The sequence below is a fragment of the Myotis nattereri genome (assembly GCF_964212035.1).
Source record: "Myotis nattereri genome assembly, chromosome: 3".
In the NCBI taxonomy this organism is placed as follows: domain Eukaryota; kingdom Metazoa; phylum Chordata; class Mammalia; order Chiroptera; family Vespertilionidae; genus Myotis; species Myotis nattereri.
In genome coordinates, this window is record NC_138077.1 from 204,154,138 (window position 1) to 204,181,114 (window position 26,977).

A 26,977-nucleotide genomic window follows, 5' to 3' on the forward strand; every position below is an offset into this window, starting at 1 on the left:
GCTTACAGTTACCCATAGGATTAAGACTATTGTCATTTCAAATGAAAAACTCAATAGCCAATGGTGACTAGTGCAAAATAGACTAGGGTACTTTCCCACTAACGTGTGGTTTTAAAAAAAATATATGAATAATTTAATAAGGTACTCCTCTTGTTCATAGAAAGTTCTCTTTGACCAGAACATTTGAATTATATAAAGTTGCAACTTTCATTTTAGAGTCTTAGAAATGGGGGGACCTTTCTGTGGAACAGTGATAAGACAGGTACTGCTGAACTCAGGTCAATCATTTAACAGGGTCCTTCTCTCCTGTTTTCTTCAAAAGTGTCATTAAGAAACATCTCACTTCCATCCCCTACTTTCATACCACATGGGTGGTATTGTCTATTCTTGAAACTTTATGTTCATAGTAGAGGTATGATCTGTTTTCTTTTCATCATTGGAAAACAAATTATAGACCTCAGTTTCTTTGAAGAGAAAATGTTCTGCAAGAGCTATAGCTGCCATTATCATCATTCAAAAAAACTATGGTTTGTAAATATAATGGATGACCTAACTCACTCTAATCATATAGGGCATAGAGAACTCATCGAGTTATGCTGAATAACTTCAGAATGTGTTAAGGCACTTGTCATTATCTGAACAATAGGTGACATTTTAGCTTCTATGGTGAATTCTTGATAGAACTATCTTCAGCTGTCTCCTACATTGTGGCATGTACTTCTAGAATTTTTTGAATATTTTTATATGAAATAATGACAGTTGGGGTAATAATTCCAAATCTCTTGCAAATACTGTTGCAGATAACTAAATTCTGGGTATGAAGGAATGTTTCTTAATCTTCAGTCCAATTCATCTGTAATGATGAGCTGAGAGAGGAAGGCTCTATAGGAAATAAAACAACTGAAGAAATATATTTTAGCTCCTTAAATGCATTAAATAAAAATCCTGTATGTTTTGCATTGAAAACTGCTTTCTAAGTATTTTCTTTTCACTATTAAAGAGGGTGCTTAACATCTTAATAGTTAATATATTATTAGTCAGTACATGACAGTATGTACCTGAATATTTTTCTGTCCTTTTTAGTAAAAATCACATTAGAAGCCCAGTTTTGCGCTGATGAAGAATTATTTTATCATAGAGATTTAGTATTTAAATTTTTATGGGTAGCTAAGCTTTTTCTTCCATTTTAAGCTAGGAATAGTAAGAGTTGAAGCACGTATTATCTGCTTTTAAGTATTCGGAGTTGGCTGAGAAGTTCTGTTTTCTTTTGCATTTATTCTCAGTATCAGATAGCAGTGGGTACATATGTACAGTGTTGTGCTGTTGTGTATAAATAGTGAGAGATTTGACTTTTTACTCCTTTTTCTTCTTGAGCTTATAATAGTACAACTTTAATTAATCCTATTGGAGAGCGATGTTCTTCACTAGCTATGTGCTTTAATATGCCTGGTATTAAACTTTACTAGTTAATTGCACTTAAACATATAATTGCTTGTATATTTAAATATATATTTATAAGTTATAAATATATATTTAATATAATATATAAATAAAATGTTATTCTTTAACTCCCACAAAATAAAGAATGATAGTAAAGCTTCCATTTCATGTGTGAGATATCCCATTTAACTTGAGTAAATTTGACATCAGTCCTATTACATTCTTTATTTCTTATTGGACAGTATAATTACCCCCTGGCTATTTCTTATAATGTAAAAGCATTTCTTATTCCCTCCAGCTATGTCAGTTGCATAAGCACACTTGACTTCTCATATATTTGTCTTAACATAACTGCTTAGTATTTCAATTATTTTTAATTTCAAGTTTAAAAAATAAATTCCTATCAGAGAAGCAGCCCTACCTGTGCCTAACAGCTTAGCTGTTTCTCTCCCAGCTGATAGATGGCAAAGTATTTCTAGTAGTGGTGTCAACCTGTTGAATCTTAGTACCTGTCTGTCACTGTCCTGCAGCAAAGCTTTGACTGTTTGTGTTCTTTTTTTCTTGTGGGTTTTTTTCTTTTGGCATATTGTGTGACATTTTGGTTTTTGTTGTGTTTCTGACTCTTTGTGCCTTTCCTTTTGTGTTTGTTTTCCCTCCTTTTCTCAGTTTGCAGCGGGGCCTCGACCTGCCCATCATCAGGTACTGTACCCTTGCCCCTTGACTATCATCCTTAACAAATAGGTGGGGGCTTTAGTAGCTGCTGACTCTTAGAATGCTGCCATTCCATGGAACCACCCAAACTACTCTCTTCAAGAGTAGCTTTAGTCTGATGTATTTAGGCTCTTTTTGTCCTTATTTCACAATATTTTGTTTACAAACCCATTTGCTTCTGTTTATGGCAAAAAATAGTTGCTCTGAATTTAGAGAACTTTGAAAAATTTTAGATATACTAAACCCTCATAGGTTTTGTGGATTAAGTTTAAATTTAACTGAATGGAACAGGCACCATTCTAAGGGTTTTCTGTTAACATTCTGATGTAACTTGTATTGATGTGTATAAAATAGCATTAATATTTCTAAAAGCACTTAACCTCAGTTACTAACCTAGGCCTAATAACAAATTAATATTAATATATCTTTATTCTTAGGATATATTGAAAATAGATACGTGAATATTTAATTTTAATATTTTTAGCCTATTGGTTCTTTTAAATGAAGTACTCGTATAAATTAAAATTTCAAAATGCATATGCCAATGCTACTTTATTTAGCAGTAATATACTACAGGGTGTGATTTGAGAGAAAGAATAAGACTTGCTTGGTGTTCTCCCCACCCCTCGCCCAACCTGCTTTTTATGGAGTGTTCTGAAACATTTTCTTCTGCTGTAGTAAATAAAAGGAGCCTAGGCTTTGGAGTCTGATGGATCGGGTTCTAAGCTTCAGTTTCCTCATATGGAAAATGGGGATAAATCCCCTCTACATTAGAGATAATATACTTAAGTCATCAAAAGTACCTGACACAAAGTAAGCAGTCAGTAACTGGTAGCTATTTTTAATGTTGTTATGTAAGATAGTATAGTTTGATAAAATGAGAGCAATTTACCAGTATTTAGCTGTGGTATCATAACTGAGAATTCATTTTACTTGAGTAAAGGGATATTGTTGAGGTCTTTCATTGTCTAACAGTGAATTTAATATAAGTCACTACTTCTCAAAATACAGTCTTTCCAATTTAGAGAATTTAAAGCCAAGCACATTCTAAGGTGTTAAAGATACTTTGCAGGAGAACTCAGAGATGGTTGTATGAATTGGAGGGCCATTCTCTAGATTTGATAAAGAAATAAAACTCGGGGTATATTCTAATATCAAGAGAGAGTATTGTTGCTCTGGCTGGTGTGGCTTAGTTGGTGGGGCATTTTCCCATGCACTGAAAGGTTGCCAGTTCAATTCCTAGTTAAGGCACATGCCAGGGTTGCGGGCTTGATCCCAGATAAGGGCACACGCAAGAGGCAGCTGATAAGTGTTTTGCTCTCACATCAATGTTTATCTTTCCCTCTCCTTTCCTCTCTAAAAATAATAAAAAAATCTTTTTTTTTAAAAAGAAAGATCATCCTATCTAATAAAAGAGAAACATGGTAATTAGCGTACGACCGCTACCCTTCCCATTGGCTAATCAGGGCGATATGAAAATTAACTGCCAGCCAAGATGGCGGCCGGCAGCCAGGCAGCTGGAAGCGAACATGAGGCTTGCTTGTTTCAGTGACGGAGGACTACAACGTTCCCCGCCTGCCGCTGCCGGCCTCTGAGCTTGCAGTTTAAGAAACATTGTAACAAGTATAGAAGCTAAACAAAACCCCAGAAACTTGCTTTCAGCCGGCCGGGATCTCAGAGCTGGAGTTATACATTGTTTTGATTATAGAACACAAACAAACCAGATACCTGCTTTCAGCAGCAGAGGCCTCAGAGCTGGAGCCAGAGCTAAAGCTGGCCCAGAATAAAGAAAAAAAGGAGCAGTTGTGAGCTTCAGTCGGCCTGAAAACAGCCCTCAGCCCCTCTCCCAGACTGGCCAGGTACCCCAGTGGGGACCCCCACCCTGAAGGGTGTGTGACCAGCTGCAAACAGCCATCATCCCCTCACCCAGGCTGTCCAGGCACCCCAGTGGGGACCCCCACCCTGATCCAGGACACCCTTCAGGGCAAACCAGCCAGCCCCACCCATGCACCAGGCCTCTATCCTATATAGTAAAAGGGTAATATGCCTCCCAGCACCGGGATCAGCGGAGCCGAGAGGCCTCCCGGCACCGGGATCAGTGTGACAGGGGGCAGCGCCCAAACCCCCTGATCGCCCTGCGGCTCTGTGTGTGACAGGGGGCGGGGCCACAACCTCCCTATCCGCCCTCCTCTGTTCGTGACAGGGGAAGGCACCCCAACCCCCTGATCAGCCCTGCTCTGTGTGTGACAGGGTGCGGCGCCCCAACACCGCCCCCCCCCCCCCACACACACACACACCGGCCCTGCTCTGTGTGTGATAGGGTAGAGCCATAACCTCCCCATCGGCCCTGTCCTGAGTGTGACAGGGGGCGGTGCCCCAACTCCCCTATCGGCCCTACTCTGTGAGTGACAGGGGCGAGCTCATCAACCCCCTGATCGGCCCTGCTCTGTGCATGACAGGGTACGGAGCCCCAACCCCCTGATTGGCCCTGCTCTGTGCGTGACGGGGTGGCGCCGCAACCTCCCCATTGACCCTGCCTTGAGTGTGACAGGGGACGGTGCCCTAACCCCCCAATGGGCCCTACCCTGAGCGTGACTGAGGGTGGTATTGAAACCTCCCAATCCGCCCTGCTCTGTGCATGACGGGGCGGCGCCCCAGCTCCACAATCAGCCCTGCTCTGAGCCCGACCAGGGGCTGCACCTAGGGATTGGGCCTGCCCTCTGCCACCCGGGAGCAGGCCTAAGCCAGCAGGTCATTATCTCCCGAGGGGTCCCAGACTGCGAGAGGGCACAGGCTGGGCCGAGGGGCCCCCCCTCCCCCCGAGTGCACAAATTTTTGTGCACCGGGTCTCTAGTATTATTATAATGCTTTAAGAGCTTGGACTTTAGCATTAGTTAGACCTCATTTGACTCTTTCTTATTAAGTGTGTATTGGGTAAGTTATTTACTGTTTTAGCTTTAGTTTTCTTATCTCTAAAATGGGGACAGTATCAATACCATATCAAGATTGATGTGAAAAGTAAATGAGATAATGCAAATAAGATAATTAGCAGAGTATTTGGCAAATACTAAGAATCTAGGGGGCAAAATGACTACTAATTAATAGAAAAGATAATCCCTTAGGTAAAAAGTTGGTCACAGTTTTTTAAAATTTAGTCAAGGGTTATAGAGGCAAGGCTTAAAATGTAGTCAGGGGTCAAGCCAGATACTCTTGACAGAGAAACCTGGGGCAGATCTGCTCAAGAAGTAGAGTAAAAAGAAACTACTGATTTGAAAAAATGATTTTTGAGCTCCTTGATACAAGGTTAGGTATTTGTATAATCTGTGTTCAATAGCAGTGGTCCTCAAATAGTGATGTTGTATTAAGCCTTTATGAATAGTCAGCTTTGGGAAAATCTGTTTTTTAAACTTTCTTCTAAGCCTAAAGGCTTGTGATACAATTTGTCTTCCCTTATTTCCAACAGCTGAAGAAAACTTTAAGGAATCTTTGTGAAAAAAGGATGAGTTATTTTATAACTCAAAAAATAGTGGCAGATTGCTCTTTCATTTAGCTGTAGGATGATGCTTGTGAAGTTATAGCATGTTTCAACTAATAAATAGCACTGTACATGTGTATATACTTAATATTTAGCAAGAAAAAGAATTACTTTCCAACATTAGCTCTTAAACATAGGTTCTTGAGATACAGGAGATATCCAGAGCATTGCTTTTGGATATAAACTTCAGATAGCTGGCTGCTTTTTTACTGTGGTGTATTTCCTTCTCAACAGTGAAAAGGAAATACATAACACTAGAGGCCTGATGCACAGAATTCGTGCAGGGGGCTCGGCCCTTGCAGCCCCAGCTGCCTCAGTCCTTGCAGCCCCAGCTTCATCTGGAAGGTCGTCCAAACCGGTAGTTCTGCTCTTTGGTCTAATTAGCATATTAGCTCTTTAATATATAGGATTGGCTCAGGCAGCATCAATAGTTACCTTAGAGAAATAGAGGAGGGGGAGGGTCATGGGCTTGAAGTGCCCATGCTGAGCAGAGGTAGCTGAACCAGTGTCATGGTATGGCATTGAGTTAATTGTTAGGGAAGGCTTGCTGTTCTTTATCCATGAGTGTAGGTAGGGGCCAGTTTGGTTTCTTTCACTATGGAATAGGTATGGGCATTTTCGGTGGGATTACCATTTATGAAAAACTGCTCTGTAATTACAGTTTATTTAGCAACCTTTGGACTCTTAAATGCCAGTAGAAATTCCCCCAGGGACAATTAAAAACAAAACAAAACACACCTTCACACATTTCCAAATAACCCTCTATGGGGGTGAGATACTATTTACCATTTGAGAATCACATGCTGAAGTCTATATTTAAGAGGATCTTCTCCTCAGATCTAGAGACCTAAATCCTAAGAGATTCCCAGAGGAGGGGTTCATAATACAAAACAGGATGTGGGAAGTTACGTAATGAAAACAATACAGTGAAAAACAAACATTGAGTGGTATGCAGAGAATACCTTTTTAAAAGGCAAACATTTATGTGCTGGTATATTTTTGGTTTACCGTGCTTCATATTTAAAGTTGAAGTCACAAATGGTTTTTTCACGTATGGTTGTTTGCTTTGGCCAGAAAGAATTAAGTCAAAGGTTAGAATTAGAATTAGCCATGAATAGTTAGAATTAGTGATAACGATTTCTCATTTCTCCTTTATTACATTATTTATCAGTGGCTACCTTTCTGATCACATATCCTTTCATGCTGTGATCTTTTAAAATTTTTTAAACAAAATAATTGGTGCTGGATGGTATTTCTTATGATCGCTGTTTCTAAAGTCCAATAGTAAATATATAATTTTTTATGTATGTGTCATAATAAGTCCTATCAACATTTCAAAGAAAAAATTTTAACTGTTATTTAGGTAAACTGTTTGGAGAGAATTGCCATCATCCTGTTTAGTAATGCAAAACCTATTTATTTTCTTCTTTGTAAAATAAAGTTACCTGAATTGAAAGGAAACAGATAAGATTTTGGATAGAAAACATTTTTAGTTTAATAGAACCAAGAAACTGTTATAGGATGTGTTTCTTGTACTTTTATTTCAAAGATTTTTATTTGTGGGCCACTAGGGCTCCTTTTGAGTTCCTCAAGTCAGAAATACCATGTTCTTTTTAGGGTTATTTCAGCCACATCTTCATGGTACTAAGTTTTTGGCTTTTGCAGGGATTCTTTAGATTAATATAAGTATGTTCTATTTTACTTTAATTTTTTTTATAATTTATAACTTGAAGAAAATAATAGTTTTCTTCAAAGGTAAAAGAAATCTTAAGTAATTTTATATGCAAAACACCCTTGACTTTAGAACTATGTCAACTATTTTTACTTGGATGTTTGAAAATCCTAAGGTAATTAGAAACTGAAAGAACAGAACGTACACTCAGAATTAAAAACAAGTCACTTGGTATAATGTAGATTCTGGTTTGTGTTATTGATTTCATGCCTTTGGTCATTGAAATCTGTGTAGTTGTGGTTTAAAGTTACTTATATACCTGTCTTTATTTGACTTTAAGGCTTCACAAGAGAAATCAAGTGTTGGTTTTATATACTATGCCTAGTGGTCTTTGCACTGTGAGAAAAACCAGGGAATTGGTATTTAAAAGTGTTCCTAGAGCAAAAACATTTTGCAGTATGCTGATATATGATTTTAGTTTCTGTACTCTTTATAAATGCTGAGTAATATGCCATATTCAAAGCAGTTGGATTTTGTGTAAACAAATGAGCAGCTTCATAAAACTTAGTCATATTTGGCCTCAAGGAATATGTTAACCTGGTGGCAAGCATTGAAACTATGCATGTTTTCCTGTTGTAGTTTGGTTCTTTTTGCAACAAGATTTGTTTTAAAAGAAAGAAATAGCTGGTTTATGGGGCGTGTGTGTGTGTGTGTGTGTGTGTGTTTTCCTTTTTATTATGGCCCGTAAAGGTTTCTGTATTCAAAGTTGTGCTGTTACAGTTGAAGTCCTAGTTCTTTGTAGAGAAATATTTCTATTGCTCTAGGCCAGTGGTTCTCAACCTTCTGGCCCTTTAAATACAGTTCCTCATGTCGTGACCCAACCATAAAATTATTTTCGTTGCTACTTCCTAACTGTCATGTTGCTATTGTTATGAATCGTAACGTAAATATCTGATATGCAGGATGGTCTTAGGCGACCCCTGTAAAAGGGTCATTCGACCGCCAAAGGGGTCGCGACCCACAGGTTGAGAACCGCTGCTCTAGGCAGTTTTCTTTCATTTGGAAAGTAAATGAAGATTAAGGCTTGCCTCTGGGGCCAACCTCACACATCAGAGTTTAATGGATATTATTAGGAAATCAGATTAAACATCTATGTAGTCTTATGATGAGAACTTTTAGATTTTTTTCAGAACTTGATATAAGCCAGCAATAGGCAGTTTTATCTGGTTTCTTAGTCAGAAGAAGTGTAGGATTGCAGCAGAGACAATAAAGGGAGTTGACATAACTGGGATTCTGTCTTAGCTTTACTGCAAACTAACCTTGGGCCTCAGCTTTCTTATCTGCGAAATGGATAAAATAGGCTCATAAATGATAATATTGAGGTGTTATAATAATAGTACCTATTTCCTGTCACAGTGGTTGGCACATAATAAGCCCTTGGTGAGTGTCAATTTCCTTCAGGCAGTGAGATAGCCTGCCTTTTCCCCTTTTCCCAGGCTATTTTTACCTACAAAATGAAGTGTTCTATGAGGATGTTCATTTCCTAGACTCTACATTATGATCTGACAGAACACCTTCTTCCTGACAGAATCCTTAGGGGTTTCTTTCCTCCACTTGAGGTAACCCTCTAAGGCAGCACTGTCTAGAAGAACTTTCTGTGATGATAAAAATGCTCTGTATTTGCGCTGTTCACTATGGTAGCTACTAGCCACATTTGGCTGTTGTGCACTTGAAATGTGCAATGTAGCTAAAGAACTGATTTTTAAATTAAGCATTAATTTTAAGTAACCAAATATGGCTTGTGGCTTCTATGTTGCACAACTTAGCTTTTGGGGCTTATGTCCTAATTTTCAGTGAAACCTAAATTATGTGATATTGACCACATGCAGGAAAATACAGAAAGAATTTACATTAATAGTCTTCATTGTAAGTCATAAGTCAGCAGAGTATATGATTGATACTTAGTGATATCCCATTATGTGAACACTTTACTGCCTGACCCATTGTAACTTGTCAGAAAAATCATAGCACTATTATTTTTCTCAATAATACTTTAGACTTTTTAAAAAATATATATTTTATTGACTTTTTACAGAGAGGAAGGGAGAGAGAAGAGTTAGAAACATCGATGAGAGAGAAACATCAAGCAGCTGTCTCCTGCACACCCCTCACTGGGGATGTGCCCGCAACCAAGGTACATGCCCTTGACCAGAATCGAACCTGGGACCCTTCAGTCTGCAGGCCGACGCTCTATGCACTGAGCCAAACCGGTCAGGGCTACTTTAGACTTTTTAACACTATTAACCTAAACTGCTCTTAATTGTAATCTTACTGTTATCTGTCAAGTAGGCTGCAAAAATAGAGAAATTTCAGAAGCATATTTTTTATTTTTTTTAATGCTTTGCAAATTAATATGTACTCAGTTTTTACTACATGGGAAGAACTATTGTGATTGAATAGGATTTTTCTAGTTGATGAAAATAAATAGGTGGTTTTTAAAGAATTTATGATTATTATATAGTTTTTGAGAGATATTTTTTCTTTTGATAGTTTTAGAGACCCAAGTCATGAGAAATGATATAATTACCAGCATCTTCCAAAAGTATTTATTACCACTGTTATTGACCAGGAAACTTTGGTTAATGGTATAATTCCTATATCACCAGAACAATTTTTAAGAGTAATGCTTTTTTGGCTTCTAGAGTGTTTCTATGAAAGTCAGCAATCATGAGTACCTTAAATTCACCCTCTGTTTTGGATCTGCCCAAAGTACCACTTCAAATGGAGGGCTGTCACCTTTTGCCATTCTCCCAGCGTGCTAGTGGATTATTGAAAGATAAAATAATTAAAACAAATTAAAATCAAATTTGGAGATTCTTACGTTTTACATGGTTCTTCTCTACCTAGCCCTTTTCAGCATCTTTATCACAGTGCTTTGATTAATAACATGCCTGTCACATTTGCTTATGGTCATGTAATTTTGACATTGTGTGCTATATTCCGAATTTAAAAAATTGTACAATCGGAAATGATGTGTTGAAATTATAAATTTCATATTGCACTTACTAGCTACTAGGTACCATTCTAAACACTACATACATAATTTTAGCCTCATAACAATCTTCTAATACATTTTCAAAGAAACAGAATTTACAAGACTCCTTATGAGCTTCAAAACACAACTGTAAGAGTATACAGAAGTGAAAAACATAACATTGCCAGGTTATGTGTGAAAATTTATGGGTTTTAAGTTACCGTAATTCAGTACCAATCGGTAGTAAAATGTGGTTGATAAAAGAGCTTCTCTGATTCTTAGTTTTATTAATGGAAACATAGTTAACCAGAATAAGAGAGGTATATTGCTCTTTCATTCAGCAACAGATATTTATTAAATGATGGTTAGGTACATTCCTTGCAGATCCCACCTGGATATTTGTGTTTAGTTCTCTATTTAGTAACACTTTGAGCAAGGAAGCAGATTGAGAGAAAAGAGTAAGCTGCCAAGGAATTCAAAATCTTGGTTGGAGAGACAAAGGGTAGAGGGTGGTGATTGGCCTGGAACAAAAAATGGACAGTGGTGTGAAAGTATGAAAGTTGGCAGTCCTCAGATAGCTTAGAGGTTTGTCACTTATGGAGAAGAAGGATTAGACATCAATATGATTTTAGGTATAGACATTGAACTAGAGGGTAGATGATAGAAAACTTTGGAGCTGATAGAAAGAAAGACTGTTGAAGTGTCAGGCTCCATTTAACAATGAAATGGAGCTGTTGTTTCGTAACCCCAAGGGCATGTCATATAAGAGATTCAAAGTTTAGGTACATGATTAGACTAAATGGTCTGTACTGTCCTTCCATCCAGAAGAGTTTGATTCTTTTAATGACTCTTCATCACCCAGTGTCGAGGAAAAGGGATTCAGAAGTATTGCGGACATGTTGGGAAAGCCCATTCATATTCATTCACACATTCTTTTCAATAACCTGTGGTTTGCTGCTGTGCCCACCCATGGAATCCTAATTTCCTGTACTGCTATTAAATCTAATTCTTTATTTATAATTGAATGGTTAGGAGGGAGCACAAAAAAGAAGAATCCATTTCTTTTTAGTTCTTCACACTTGCAGCCATCATAGCTTTTAGTTCTAGTCCTGTAGCTATTAGAGGAGAGAGAGAGAGAGAGAGAGAGAGAGAGAGAGAGAGAGAGAGAGACCTATTAAAAAAGGTGCGGGGGGGGGGGGGAGGACAAGCTCCAGATAACCTGTCCTGTAAAAATCTTCTGTGTTAAATATATCAAGGGTATAAAAGCATATGAACAAGTTTCAATTTAAGTGTGAAAGAGAATTGGAGTCCTTTAGGTAGAAGAAATTTGTTTTCCTGAATGATATACAACTTTTCTGAAGTAACTGCTGTAGCATTTTTCTTACCAGGAATCAATTATTGTTGAGGGATGTTCCGCCCATTAGTGTAGTTGGATAAAAGTCTTGCCACATCCCATTAGCCTTTGAAAAGATTTCTTCTGACTGAGCACACTTATTTGAAAATACGAGGAGTGTTTTGTGTCATGAGAGGTAGAGTGTACAGTTAAAAGTGCAGACCTAGAACCTGACTATATTTAAGTTACAGGTGGGAGACCTTCAGCAAGTTACTTAATCTTCCTTTTCCTTAATATTTAATTGGGGTATTAATAACAGTACCTGCTTAAGTTAATGGGTATACAGTTTATGAAAAGTATTTAGAATGGTACCTAGTAGCTAGTAAGTGCTATATAAATCTTAAGTGTTGTTATTTAATGTACCTATATGAATATATTTTTCTATTTAGCTTCAAAGCTAAGATCTTAGTTTATAAAAAAATTATTATATGTCCATATAACCAAAAATCTTGTGTTTTAGTGGCTCAGCTGTACGTTAATATGAGGAGTATCATTAAAACACTTGTTTCTCTTTAAAAGACGCTGAAGAAAAGTCTTACACTATTCAGAAACCTCTTTGAATAAGAAATAACCTCAGTTTTTGTAGACAGGCTGGTTAAAAATCCTAGCAGAGCATTGGAAAATGGTGGTAAGAAAAGTACTCACATTAAAATTGTGGGAAGACTTTGCCCATATCTTTTTCTTGCTCTGCATAAGTAAATGGGTTCATTTCCTCTCTCTCTTCCACCATAATCCCATGTTTTTTCAAGCAATAAGTACTTTGAAAAATTTGATTATAATATAGCAACAGTGGATTATCACCTGTACCCATTTCATACTCTCATTGTCTTGGCTGCCCTCTAGACTTAATGGAAAAGGATCTAATAGGATTAATCTTTTTATCTACTGTGTCTAACATTTATAATGCTCAGTAAGTTGAGCAACTGAATGACTCCTCTCACCTTAAAGCCTTTAACAGTTTTGTGGCTCATGATAAATTAACTAAGTTATAAAAATGATTGTTTATTCCTGAAATGTTCATGCAACTCACATACATTGATGAATTATAAATTCTGTTTCTATGTAATTAAGAGAAGTGAAGCTTAGTGGAGAAAGTTTACTAGTTCAGTGTTCTTGGTTGCAGAAATTCTTGTCTGTTACCAAAACTTTGTCAGTGGAAATAACTAGAAGATTATTGCTCTCCTATGGCCCAGCCCAGGTTTCTGTGTTACCAACTTTGCCTCTTGCATTTTCTTTTCATCTCCATCAATTACTCTCTGGCCTTCCTCATTCACTCCATTCTCCTGCTATACCTTACTGTCTATTTTTTAAGTGACTTAACCTTTTTAGTATTGTTGGGTGGGTTTTTTTTGGCCCTGTGGTATGAAGGCTGAATGGGGATGAGCCTCGAGCACTGGATCCCAGTTCTTCCAATTCAGCACAAGATATAAAGTTACTATTTCTACCACCTACCAGTGGGGAGCTTAATGATTAAGACCAGCACTGGATGAGACTTGAGTGGGCCCAAAGGTCAAAGCTTTTTTGCTTTTGTTTGGACCAATAGCAACTCAGATTTTGGAGCTAGAGCACATATTTAGACTGTTATTTTATTTCCCTATTTAAAGCTGTAAGTGGCGTCTTATATGCCTGCTTAGGTGAAAAGTCTGATATATGTTGCAAACTTTAAAATGACAAATGGCACTTTTATTGTTAGCTCTTTTCTCCATTGAAGCTGGAGAGTGTATCCTAGAGAAGTTAAGCAACTAATCACTGTAATGTCCATCCGTGAGCCAAGAGTAGTAATCATTAGTCCCAATTGTACTTGTGCCATTAAGCAGACATCTCCTTTCAAGCTCTTATAACTGGGGCTACTATTAGAATATTTTTTGCCACTGGATTTATTTATTTTAAATTATTTTCAAATTAAATGTGATTTGATTCTTCAATTCCATGTGTTCTCAAATTCTCAAGTGGAGAATTGTCATTCTGATTTTCTAATCTTCCTTCTCTTATTAATACTAAATAGATATTTTTGTTGAGCTGCATGCTATGCCCTACCCTTTCCTACTGATCTATAAGCTTTTCCATTGGCTTTCTTTCTGTTTCCTGCTGCTTTCTTGCTTCATAATTGAAGGGAGGATTCAGACCTATCCAGGTAACAAACTACTGGTTCTGCATGGCCTCTTTATTACTCTGTCCCCTTATTATTATTATTACAATGAGATTGATTGTTTGCTGCTGAATTCACAGTGGGAATTTAATATTGGTATATTGTTTCAAGGCTTTTCAATGTGCAGTGAGAACTATAAATAACCACAAACTCTGGTTGCCATTTGAGAGATTTAAGCTTTGCTCCTTCCAGGCCAGCCTGTCTAGATCCCTCATTTTTATTGCAAACTATTTGAGAAATCAAAATTGGGTTCATTTTAGTACGAGGTTGCCACTTTTTTTTGAAAAGGAAGGCTTTTTCCAACATGGGACAGTCAGCATGAGACAACCTACATACAGTTTTAATTTAACTTAACCTTGATACACTGAAACAAAAATGTTTATGTCCAGAGAGATTCTTGTTCTTCTAAACTACGTTTAATTTTTAAATAAGCCACCTACTCTTTATGAAAGGATCAATACTTTTATAAAACAAAACAAATTTTAGAAAGACACCAGCTACCCCTTTTATTTTATTTTATCACACATTTTTAAATTATTAAGTATGGAATTTTTTGTTTAAATTAGCTGAGACTTCATTTTAAAAATGAGACTGCCCTCCTTTTTCAAATGTGTGATAACATGATCAAAACTTAACCTAGTGTGACTAATATAGAATATTTTTGTGAACCCAGCCATAGGCAGTTTAGTCTCATTTTATGTATATTGTATTTCTAATTCAAGTTGATAAGATTTTTATTAGTAGAAACAAGGAGAAAGTTTCAGATAGTAAAATTTACTTATACCCCTTTGTAAAAAATAAATAAATAAATAAATAAATAAATAAATAAATAAATAAATCTCTTTTTCCCCCCCCTCCTCAGTTTTTCCAGAGGCCTCAAATACAGCCTCCTAGAGCTACCATCCCGAACAGCAGTCCTTCTATTCGTCCTGGTGCACAGACCCCCACTGCAGTATATCAGGCCAATCAGCACATCATGATGGTTAACCATCTGCCCATGCCGTACCCAGTGCCCCAGGGTCCTCAGTACTGTATACCACAGGTAAAGTATTTCTCAGGTCCATGTGGTTCAGCAGGAGAGTGGGGATTAACTGAGCTTCTCATCAGAGACCGCAGGAAAAGTGGATCATAGCATTAGTGTTTAGTGATGTGTAAACTTTTTTGTTGGTTAGAAGTGCAGCCATTTTGTCATTTTCCATAATATTACAAAAAGATATTTCTATGTCTCTCTACTTAAAACTTCCTAAGATGATACAGAAATTGTTTTTATCTCCTAACTTTTCTCCCATCCCTTCCCCACAACCAGCTGCTCAAAAATAGGCTCCATAATTAAGCTGTTCCTGTGATATTATTCAATGTCAGTGAAAGCTACCAACCTGAATTAATTTTATAAGGAAGGAGCTCATGTCTGCCTGTGTACCAATATGCTGTATGGCTTTCCTTAAGGCATATCTTTCTCTTCTTCATCATCATCGCATCTTGATGGCAAGCAAACATTTTGAATGTGTTTAATCAAGTGGCTTCACCTCATTTAAATGATCTTCTTATATACACACACACACGAAACTTTTTCTATAGTAAGCTACCTTCATACTATTTATAAATGTCTAATTTCTCTCTTCTAGTACCGTCATAGTGGCCCTCCTTATGTTGGGCCCCCTCAACAATATCCAGTTCAACCACCGGGGCCAGGTCCTTTTTATCCCGGACCAGGACCTGGAGACTTCCCCAGTGCTTACGGTAAGTATGAAAAGTTGAACAATTTCTGCTAATTTGTTGTATTTAATCCATTTTGTTGTTTGCCAGTACAGTTTAGGCAATGAGATGTAGTGGTCTGTAGTTATTTGTAGATAAAATGTTACAAACAGTCCTGACCTAAAAGCTACTTCTTAAAGAATGGCTCACACTGAAAGATTATTATAGAAATGTATTTAGTTTTAATGACACCATCTGCAGGAGTTGGTAATTCTGTTGCAAAGAGCCCATGCCTTGAGGTTTCAATATTTTAATTTCTTTTTTTAAACATTACATATGTCTCCTTTTTCCCCCATTGACCCTCCCTGGCCACTCCCATCCCCAGGATAAGCCCCCACTACCCCAGTGTCTGTGTCTATTGGTTATGCTAATATGCATGCATACAATTCCTTTGGTTGCTCTCTTAATTCCCTACACCCTCCTCCTCCCCTGCCTTCCCTCTAAGGTTTGACAGTCCATTAGGTGCTTCTTTGTTTCTGGATCCATTTTTTTTCATCAGTCTATGTTGTTCATCATCTTCCACAAATGAGTGAGATCATGTGATATTTATCTTTCTCCAACTGGCTTATTTCACTTAGCATAATGCTCTACAGGTCCATCCATGCTATTGCAAATGGTAAAAGTTCCTTCGTTTTTTATAGCATCATAGTAGTATTCCATTGTGTAGATGTACTGCAGTTTTTTAATCCACTCCTCTGCTGATGGGCACTTAGACTGTTTCCAAATCTTAGCTATTGTAAATTGTGCTGTTATGAACATAGGGGTGCATATGTTCTTTCTGATTGGTGTTTCTGATTTCTTGGGATATAGTCCTAGAAGTGAGATTACTGGGCCGAATGGGAGTTCCGTTTTTAACTTTTTAAGGAAACTCCATACTGTTTTCTACAATGGCTGCACCAGTCTTCATTCCCACCAGCAGTGCATGAGGGTTCCTTTTTCTCCACGTCCTCGCCAGCACTTGTCATTTGTTGATTTGTTGATGATAGCCATTCTGACAGGTGTAAGATGGTACCTTATTGCTATTTTGATTTGCACTTCTTGGATGATTAGTGACTTTGAGCATGTTTTCATATGTCTCTCGGCCTTCTGTATGTCCTCTTTCGAAAAGTGTCTATTTAGGTCCTTTGCCCATTTTTTGATTGGATCATTTATCTTCCTTTTGTTAAGTTGTATGAGTTCCCTATAAATTATGGAGATTAAACCCTTATTCGAGATAACATTGGCAAAGACGTTCTTCCATGCAGTGGGCTTTCTTGTTGTTTTGTTGATGGTTTCTTTTGCTGTGCAGAAGCTTTTTATTTTGATGTAGTCCCATTTGTTTATTTTCTTCTTAGTTTCCTTGGCAGGCATTTTAATTTTAAAGTTTGTCAATAGTTAATATGCTTTTTTCTAAATTAAAAGTTCTTTTCCAATACTTCATCAATTATAGGTCCTTCAGCTATACCACCTTAGGCAGTTGTTCTGGTCTTGCTGTCTAGAAGCCATAAACCAGAGGTCCTCAAACTTTTTAAACAGGGGGCCAGTTCACTGTCCCTCAGACATTCCACACATGCGCACTGCCGGCCCGGGACGAGTTGTCTGCTAAGCAGGACAGGCAGTGGCAGCAAAAACACCTGGCGGGCCGGATAAATGTTTTCGGTGGGCCACATGTGGCCCGCGGGCCGTAGCTTGAGGACCCCTGCTAAACATTCCCCTTCCTATTTTCTCTTCTTGGAATCTCTTCTACTCTTACTTTTCCATTTCCAGTTCTTGTGATCTTGATGCCTCCCTTTCCTCTACTACTTTTCCTGTTCTAACCTTGGGTTCCAGTTAAAAGTAGGTTTGGGGGTGGGATCCTAGATCTATGTTCTGAAAAGGGAGTCCTCTCTTTTAATACAGAGGAACCTTCCTGTGGCTGCACTGCCAGGAACAAATCCGAGACTTGTTCCTTCTGGCCCTACTGCTAGGGTTTGTGAGTTGGATAATGTTTTCCCCAGACTTCTTAGTTCTTTATCCTTAGCTTTACAATTTACTCAGCACACAAACATTTTATTTCCCTACTTGGTTTAAATATTGAACAGTGATTTTCAAAGAATATTCTTACGGCTCGACTGATGTGGATCAGTGGTTAAGTGTCGACCTATGAACCAGAAGTTCACAGTTTAATTCCTGGTCTGGGCAAATGCCCAGGTTGCAGGAGGCAGCCAATCAATGATTCTCTCTCATCATTGATGTTTCTATTTCTCTCTCCCTCTCCCTTCCTCTCTGAAATCAATAAAAATACATTTAAAAGAAAAGAATATTCTTACCCACACTGAATTTCAGTAACCACAATTATAGAATTCTGTTTAGAAAGTATAATTCTTGCAGTGTTTCTGCAATGTTGAGGAAAAATAATGCAGAAATAGTATTTGTTCAATGTTACTTTTCAGTTTGCTCTCATCAGTGTTTCTTAAATATTTTGATGCCTGTTATATCAGAAAAATACGTCATGGAGATTAAAATCATTTCCAGCCAACCTAAGGTGTGATGGCCCAAGATGAAAAAATTAGGTTTGGGAGCAAAGGGCTATGTATGGTTAGTGGTGGCAGTGAAGTTGAAAAAGGAAAAAAAAAAAAAGAGAGAGAGAGAATTTACAGTAGTAGAAGGTCTCATTCTCCTTTGCTTCAAACCAATATACACTCCTTTTTCTCACTCTGCCATATCATTTTCTCCTCACTTGTCATCTTTTGTGTGTTTTATCCTACTATATTGAGATTATACTGATCTGCCAGGTTTAATCATTTGGTATTTACTGCATGTATAATATGTGGAAGCCCTCTGTCTCAGTCATGTTGACTCAAAAATGTTTCATTAGCAGAATCTAACTTTTTAAGGGATGGTTCACCTTTTGTATTCTATTTCACTTAGCTTAAAAAATATGGCAAAGTGAGCAGATTGTATTGCTTCTCTTGCAGCATTTGAAACCAATATTAGGATTTTGTGTTGTGCATTTTGGGGCTAGTGATGTAATAGAGTAGCATAAATCGCTTATTTGAGCTCTCCTTTGGGAATAGTTTACTCAACACTAAAGGATGGCTAAGGTTTTGTTTTTTTTGTCATTTTACAGTAAACTTATTGAAGTCTCAGTCATGTCCTCTGATTAGATATTTTCCAGATCTGAATCTCCAAGCTTGAGTGATACGTGCAAAGTTCTGGTACTGCAAAGTGGTGGGGATAGGGGTGATGATGTCACATGATGAGAGTGATAATAGTGCTGATATTATTTGACTGTTTGCTCAAGTACCAAGGATTTTACCTGTATCAACTACTTTTCATATACAGTTCGTTCCTTCTCGTTACGATGATCCAACTATTCATGCCCCCCACCAAAGGCCACTTGTGCATTAAATCCCATCATGTACCCATTTAAGGTTATTACTCTAGCAGTTCACTTCTCTGTTTTTTCTGCATTATCATCTTTTTTTCTCCTTTTGCTGGATTAGTCCAATCAGCTTACAGGTATACTGTTTTGTTCTCATCTTTTTTTTTTTTTTAATAAAGGGTTTTTGTTTTTGTTTTTTGGGGTGTGTTTTTTTTTTGCTCCATATTCTTGTTTTTCTGATTCCCATCATAGCAAAACATTTTTAAGAAAGAGCTGTCTGTGCTCACTTCCTTCATTTTCTTTTATCTCATTCAGTGTTGAAGGTACCCTTATCAGGATGCATGCCACCAACCCTACCCAAACAACTTTTGCCAAGCTCACCAGTGAAGTCTGCTTTGCTAAATCTTAGTTGCTATCTCAGCACCATTTGACATAGCTAAACACTTTTCCCATTCTTGAACCATTTTCTTAATTTCAGCCACTGCATTGGTTTTCTTTTTCGTCTCCTTTGCTGGGTTTTCTTCGCACCTATGACCTCATGGTTTAAATGTTGTTCGTGTTATACTGATTCCAAAATGATACCTGTTTTTTGAACTCCAGACTTGTATCTCTTCCTTCTTACTTGATACCCCATTTGAAGGTCTAATAAGAATCTCAAACTTGCTGGCCGATTTGGCTCAGTGGATAGAGCGTCGTCCTGCGGACTGAGGGGTCTCAGGTTCGATTCCGGTCAAGGGCATGTGCCTTCGTTGCGGGCACATCCCCAGTGTGGGGTGTGCAGGAGCCGGCTGATCGATGTTTCTCTCTCATGGATGTTTCTAACTCTCTATCCCTCTCCCTCCCTCTCTGTAAAAAATCAATAAAATATATTTAAAAAAAAAATCTGAAACTTTACATGTCCAAACTCAAACCTTGATTTCTCTCCCTCTACTCTTTCTCCAGTTTTCTTCATCTTAGTAAGTTAATAAATCATACAGTATATAGCACTTTCATTCTTCCATTTGCTAAGACAAAAAACCTTGAGAGTTTTCTTTGACACCCCTTTCTCAGTCACATTCACATATAATACAATAGCAAATCTGTAGGTTCCATCTTCAAAATATCTGACCCTTTATCACCACATTTTCTAAGCACTCTGGTTTAATAGTAATTATAATAACAGTCAAAATTTTGAAAGTTAAAAAAGTAGGATATTTGCCAAGCCTTAATGTTGGCTTTCCATGGCAATGGTTCTCCATAAGTCGGGAGAAGAATTAGACCACTCCAGACCCCCAAGATGACCAGATATAGTCTCTTGTTGCTGATCAAACCCACATATAAAACACACTCTGACAAACCTTGCTGAGAATCTCTGTTGCGGGTAATGGGCCTCCAGAATACAGTTTTTAAAACAGTGCTGTAGGAAGATAGTGTTTTGGAAAGGTAACTCTAGTGGCAGTCAGCAGGGATTGGTTATTTGTTTTCATATAGATGCTAAAGGAGAGATGTTTGTGCATATTTGGAAATCATTCCTTGACCACTTCAACAGCTGGAGGGAAGCTAGTGGGAAGAGATGAATAAGAAGAATGCTTGTTTTTGTTACTTTATTAAACTGTTGATACAGTGACACAGTGCCATTAATGGTCTTACAGCATTTGACAAAATAACTGAATGCTTCTTTTATTCTTTTCTAATTCTTTAGGAACACCTTTTTATCCAAGTCAGCCAGTTTATCAATCAGCACCTATCATAGTGGCTACCCAGCAGCAGCCCCCTCCAGCCAAGAGAGAGAAAAAAACAGTAAGAGACCTTATTAATTTTTCTTATTTTAAATTGAATGTCCATTCACTTGTTAAATAAGTTTACTCACAGTTGTAATCACTATTCATCTTAGTTCACAAATGACTTCTTCTTTTATATCCTTACCACTAGATTTAGGAGATTTGTATGGGCATTTAACTAGAAGTTGCAAATAGCATTTGCTTATTATCAGTTTTCAACAGGCACCAAGCTAGGTATGCTAAGTGACAGCATGCCCTCTAGCTTCAGAATTGGAGGGTTTAGTCTGCTAAGGTTTCACTAAATGGGAGGAATTTGAGGTCAGTTCTCATATCCTGATTGTCCTTTAACTATAGTCCTAGTTAGTCATCTCTACATTCAAGTATGAACTGATTGGAAAAAATAGCACAAGATAAAATGAGCAAAATGTTAAGGTCAACAAGAAAAATCTTTCCTGTGGAAGATATTTATTTTAAGAAACAGAAAGCAGGATTTAGAAAATGTATTCTAATTGTTTTTAGTAAGTTATAGGGGCTTTGCTTCTGTCTAGTAAGGTAGGCCCAAGAGAATTAGAGTGCAGTCATAAAATGTACATTGCATAAAGGAATGTGAAGGGATTAGTTAAAGAACATATATGCATAGCCTATGGACACAGACAAATAGTGTGGGATGGGCAAAGGGAGGGGACTGGGTAGAGGTGGGCAAAGGGGAGGAAATGGGGGAACATCTGCAACAGTGTCAACAATAAAAATTTTAAATTAAAAAGAAAAGAAAAATGTGAATGCATGCTTAAGAAAAAAAATTCACATTGCAGAACATTTTGTAGAAGAGTGGCATGTAATCAGATCACTCAAAATGGGTGATGTTTATGAACGACTCCCCCATTCATACGGTTAAGATAGATGGACATGGTATCATAGCAATATTCTTGAAAATACTCATTTAATAAAGAGTAATGAAGTTCAAAACTTTGGTTCTTTATTATCAGAAACAAATTACTTGTGCACACATCCTAATAAACAGGACATGCCTGTGTATCATGACACTAAAGTTGAGAAACTGTGCTTTGGAAATGTTGAAACAGCATAGTAGATGCTGGACTTGAAGAACACTTTCAGAATACAGGAAAAATAATAAAGGAGACAGTGAAACTGGAGGACAGTAATAGTAGTTGTTACTGAAGAAGAAAGTAGAACAGATGTATTAGAAGTGATGCTTAAAACTGTATTTGAAACAAGCTTTCACACGTGAAAGATATAGCTGATATTCATAATCTTACTGAAGAAACTACTTCCAAAAAATCTTTGAGATTCAGATGGTTTTATTAGTGATGTTTTTGAAATTTTCAATAAGCCAGGGCTACCGTCATTAAGCAGTGGAGGTAATGACAAATCTGTTTGTCTTAGCAATGTCCCAGGATGGAAGACCTACACCCAGGTACTCCAACTCTATTGTAGAACCAGTGTCCACTGACATCTATATAAGCATAAGTAGCCTTTCAAAAAATTAAAACAAGAAGGCCATACATATTGTTCTGCATTTTTCCTCTTTTCACCTATCAGTACTACTTGATGTTCATTCCATATCAGTACATGTAGGTCAATCTCATTCTTTCAACTGGCTATTTGGTATTTAACTGAAAGGATATGGCATCATAACTACTGTGTTCTTCATCAGCTCAGGCTCCTCCCCAGCCACCTGCCGCTTTGTTCACTACTACATCCCCCGAGGGGTCCCGGATTGGTCCTAGATTGTGAGAGGGTGCAGGCCAGGCTGAGGGACCCCACCGGTGCACATATCTGTGCACTGGGCCTCTAGTACATATGTAAGGTTATCTATAACATAAATTCCTATTTCTGAGTCCTTGGATATGTACATTTTTCATTTTGTTAGAGAACCATTTCGCAGGGGTTCTCAATCTTCTGGCCCTTTAAATATAGTTCCTCATGTTGTGACCCAACCATAAAATTATTTTCGTTGCTACTTCATAACTGTACTGTTGCTACTGTTATGAATTGTAATGTAAATATCTGATATGCAGGATGGTCTTAGGTGACCCCTGTGAAAGGGTCGTTCTACCGCCAAAGGGGTCGCAACCCACAGGTTGAAAACCGCTGATTTAAAGTCTTTAAAACTTTGTTGTGCAGAGTAAGTTCCATAATTTAAAACTATTTTATGGATCTTATGTTTTTTAACATTACTCATTTGGCACCGCTTACAGGATAAATGTTAATACTTTGCTTATTTGGCCTAGAAATTCAGCCAACTAAGTCTCCTTTAGTTTGTTATTTAATTAGTTCATGTCAGAGCTAATGGCTTAAATTTTTCTGAATGGTCTCATATAGTTCTGTGATTCAAATAAAATCAAATGTGGTAATTATCAACTTTGATATTTGACCAGTTTTCCAGTTCTGCACCTTTAATACATTATATGCCTATAAATCTACTACAGAGACACCCCCATCTGTAAATATGATGTCTTATTGTAATCTTATAGATAAGAATTAGGGATCCAAACCAGGGAGGTAAAGACATAACAGAAGAGATTATGTCTGGAGGTGGCAGCAGAAATCCTACTCCACCCATTGGGAGACCCACATCCACACCTACTCCTCCCCAGGTAAGTTGGAGTGAGCCATGATGGATGTATGTATGTGTTCATTAACCTCAACTGGATTCTTTTTTTTTTTTCTATAGCTGCTTTCTGTACTTTCCATTTCCATCAGTTGTCTCATAGCCTCGAATATCTAAATTATATTTAAACATCATTATTTCTTTTTACAAATATTGTTTCTCTTTACAAATATTTATACAGTAATTACAAATTTTTATTGATAATGTTTCTGTGTATTGTCTTCACATTCAGAGCATAGCTGCTGCCACTTTTCCTAATGATACTAAAAAGGAGCTGCGTTTAAACGTCATCATTAAATGAGTATTTTGTTTTAAATATGGAGCCTTAGGAATTAAATGGTGCATACTACATTAATGCAAACTGTAAGGTTGAAAACTTAAACATTTGTACTGAACAGTATTGTTTGAGATGATTATCTGTGTTACTCAGAGCATAGTTAGATGTATTATAGGCACATCTCTTACCTATTAGTTCTACATAAATGCGATTCTTGAGTGGAGAATGTCTTTTTTAATTATTTACAGAGGTTATTAGTAAATTATGTTAGTTCAAGCACCTTTTTGTTCCTGTTGCAGAAGTGGCTATCATGGTCTTAAGAGTTCACTGTCTTGCTGTTAGAAATCAAGACATCTCAGGAAGAGCTGGAGTTTAGTAAACTTCAATAGAGAATGGAATCCCCCAACTTTAACAGGATTTCGTTTTCTTCACTGGGTTACTAATAAATTTTGTTAAAACCATTCAGAGGACATGCGTGATTTTCAGATCTTCAGAATATCTAAAGTGAAAGCCCAGCATGTAAAACATAAAACCAAAGTTATTAGGAGTAAGAGGCTGCTTGCTTCCCCATCTTGTGGTTGGGTAGTGAGGTGAGGTATTCCTCAGAGCCCAGTTTACTAAAAAGTGATATGGATAATCAAATGTAATGTATTAAGAATGATAGACTATTAACTTTAGTAGTATAGGTTTTAAACGTTCTTGAAAATGTTCTTAATAATTAAATTCGTGAATACATGGAATTAAGCAAAAAAACAAATAAACCAAAAAACCACTTCATAGACCCAGACAAAAATATGATGATTACCAAAGGAAAAGTTAGTGTTTGCGGGGGGGATATATATTGATGGAAGGAGACTTGATTTGGGGTGATGAACACTCAATATACAGAGGATGTGTTAATAGAATTGTATACCTGAAACCTATATAATTTTATTATCCAGTGTCACCCCAGTAATTTCCATAAAAAAAGAATAAATAAAATGCCATCTTCACGGGGGGAGGGCAATGCAGGGAGGACAAATACCTGTCCGTGTTAAAGATCCTTGAAAATCTGTGAATTTTTAGTAAGTCTAACACTTGGGCCTTTGTGTGATGATATGTTTTGCTTATAAATGATGGTAGTCTCTGCCTGACATTTGTCTTAGTCTTCCATCATCTAAGTAAGTGTAATATATAACCATCTAGATATGTGAATTGTAAGGTCATATTAATATTTGTTAATAGGATTTTTAACCGTTTCCCATTATTTCTCCAGGGATATTTCAAGTCTGGAATGATCAAGGCGGCCTTATATTTAATGTTGTCTATGGAAGTAAACATGGGACAAGCAGCATTTACACATTTAAATTATCTACTTATGTTCTCTGTTAGGTAGGGGCATACTATAGCAAAAATTTAGCATTGGTTATTCAGGGCAGTTAAATTTTAATCTGTATTTTTCCACATTTATTAAAATATTGTTACTGTTAAGCCTTATAGTTGACAACCTTTTGTTGATTTCTATTTAAATTTTCAATTTGAACATGTGTTAGTATATCGTGCATTTTAATTCCCTGTGGGTTGGTATGTTTTTCTGTTATCCCTCTGTCCTTAGCCACAGAAATTATTTTGCTCTTTATCTTTCCCCAGTGACCACTGGCCTGAATACAAGTATATGTGTTTGTGTAATTATAAAGCACAGTAAATGTATATTTTATTTGATAAAGGCCATCAGTCAATGATTATAATGTTGGTAGTAGTTTTTGAGGTGTGATGTTGTCATGAAGTGTCCATTTATTTTATTAGTTAACTTGCAATTTAATCCAGTTACCAATCTGTTGTCTTTCCAAATGCATGAAATTCATAAAATGAACAAAGAGCTTTCTAACTGACACATACACACTAGAAATATTTCCAGAAATTCATCAAGAGTGGTGCATATAGAGTAATAGAAGGATAATCCCTGGTTACTAAGAGAGGCGGTCATTGCTGCCTGATTATTATATTGTGTAAAAATGTTAACTCAGTCTTTCAAAAGATGCTAGAAATCTCTATTTATGTAAAAAATCTACAAGTTTTAAATGTTGGCTACCAGTTCTACTAACAAATAACACTGTGGAAGCCAAAGGGTTTACACAAAGGGTTTAAACCCAAAACCAATTGGGTTTAATTTAATAACTGCTAGTTTACCAATTTTGGCCTAATTATAATTAATTAGTAAGACTGCAAAAGAGACAACCCTCCGCATCAGAATTTGAATAGTGAATACTGTATTGCTTTTGGCATTCTGGAAAACCCGCTTTGAGCCATAATACATACGCTGTGAGTAGCAAAGCCTCCCCTGTCTTTGAGGTTGTTGCAGTCTCTCTAAGGAAGACAGAGGACACTTACTAGCACAGAACTGGCCCCTGTGAAGTACACGAGCCTGCAGGGAATTACTAAAGCACCAAGCTGACCCCGGGAACAGAGTTGCAGCACAGACTCAGATACGTATGTTGGATCACAGAAACAGTCATGGTGGTATAGGTGAGGGAGCACAGGGGAGAGGTTAAAAGCTTTGGCTCAGGTCCCAGTCCTACTACTTAATTGTGTAACTTTAGCCACGTTACTTAATATTCCAGAGTCTTAGCTTCCACATTTTAAAAAATGAGGAAAATAAAAGCTGTCATATACAGTTATTATAAGGATTAAATGAGATCAAATACTTAAAATTGCTTAAGCTAAGGGCATAATGAGTACTCAAACATTACCTGTTTCAGTATTGCAATTATTGTTATTTTAGGAGGCACAGAGAATGACTGGAAGTCTGGGAGCTTCATAGCAGAGATGCCATTTGATCTGAGTTCCCAGATTGGTATTCACCACATGGACAGAGAGAGGGTAATAGGCAGAGGGACATCATATGCAAAAGCACATGGAAACTTATCATTTCAGGTGATAAATTAGAAAGTCAGTTGAAAGAGGGGATGCCAATTAGAGAAATATTCAGCAATTGGTTACTAAGTAGGGATTATAAGAGTGACCATATAATTCATCATCTAAATTTGGACTACTTTAGAAATTAATGGGAATGCTATTAATCATTTTGCTGGGATAACAGATGTAAGGCTCTATTATCCAGGTAAACAGGAATGCATGGTTCCCCTAGAAGTAAGAGAGAGGGAGGGGTCAGAGGTGACTCTTCAAGCTTAGATGCCTAGATTTATAGAGTAACACACAGCAGGGAGTATACTCAGGATGTTTGAAGAAGTGATGATGAGTTTGATTTTGGCAAGCATGCAAGCTAAGAAGAGTTAA

The 26,977-nt window shown here is 37.2% G+C and overlaps 1 protein-coding gene across 3 annotated transcripts in view; it reads left to right on the forward strand.

The window, feature by feature from the left end:
• EIF4G3 (eukaryotic translation initiation factor 4 gamma 3) overlaps positions 1–26,977 on the forward strand; it is a 284,695-nt gene that overhangs the window by 131,948 nt on the left and 125,770 nt on the right. Inside the window, exons 6-12 of one of the 3 annotated variants that reach the window (XM_081086927.1) lie at positions 2,107–2,139; positions 13,899–13,919; positions 14,797–14,976; positions 15,560–15,674; positions 20,714–20,811; positions 23,288–23,410; positions 24,044–24,115. In XM_081086927.1, coding sequence (XP_080943053.1) covers positions 2,107–2,139; positions 13,899–13,919; positions 14,797–14,976; positions 15,560–15,674; positions 20,714–20,811; positions 23,288–23,410; positions 24,044–24,115 — 642 coding nt within the window. The remainder of the gene's footprint in view (positions 1–2,106; positions 2,140–13,898; positions 13,920–14,796; positions 14,977–15,559; positions 15,675–20,713; positions 20,812–23,287; positions 23,411–24,043; positions 24,116–26,977) is intronic. The other 2 variants (XM_081086925.1, XM_081086926.1) reach the window with 2 other exon arrangements.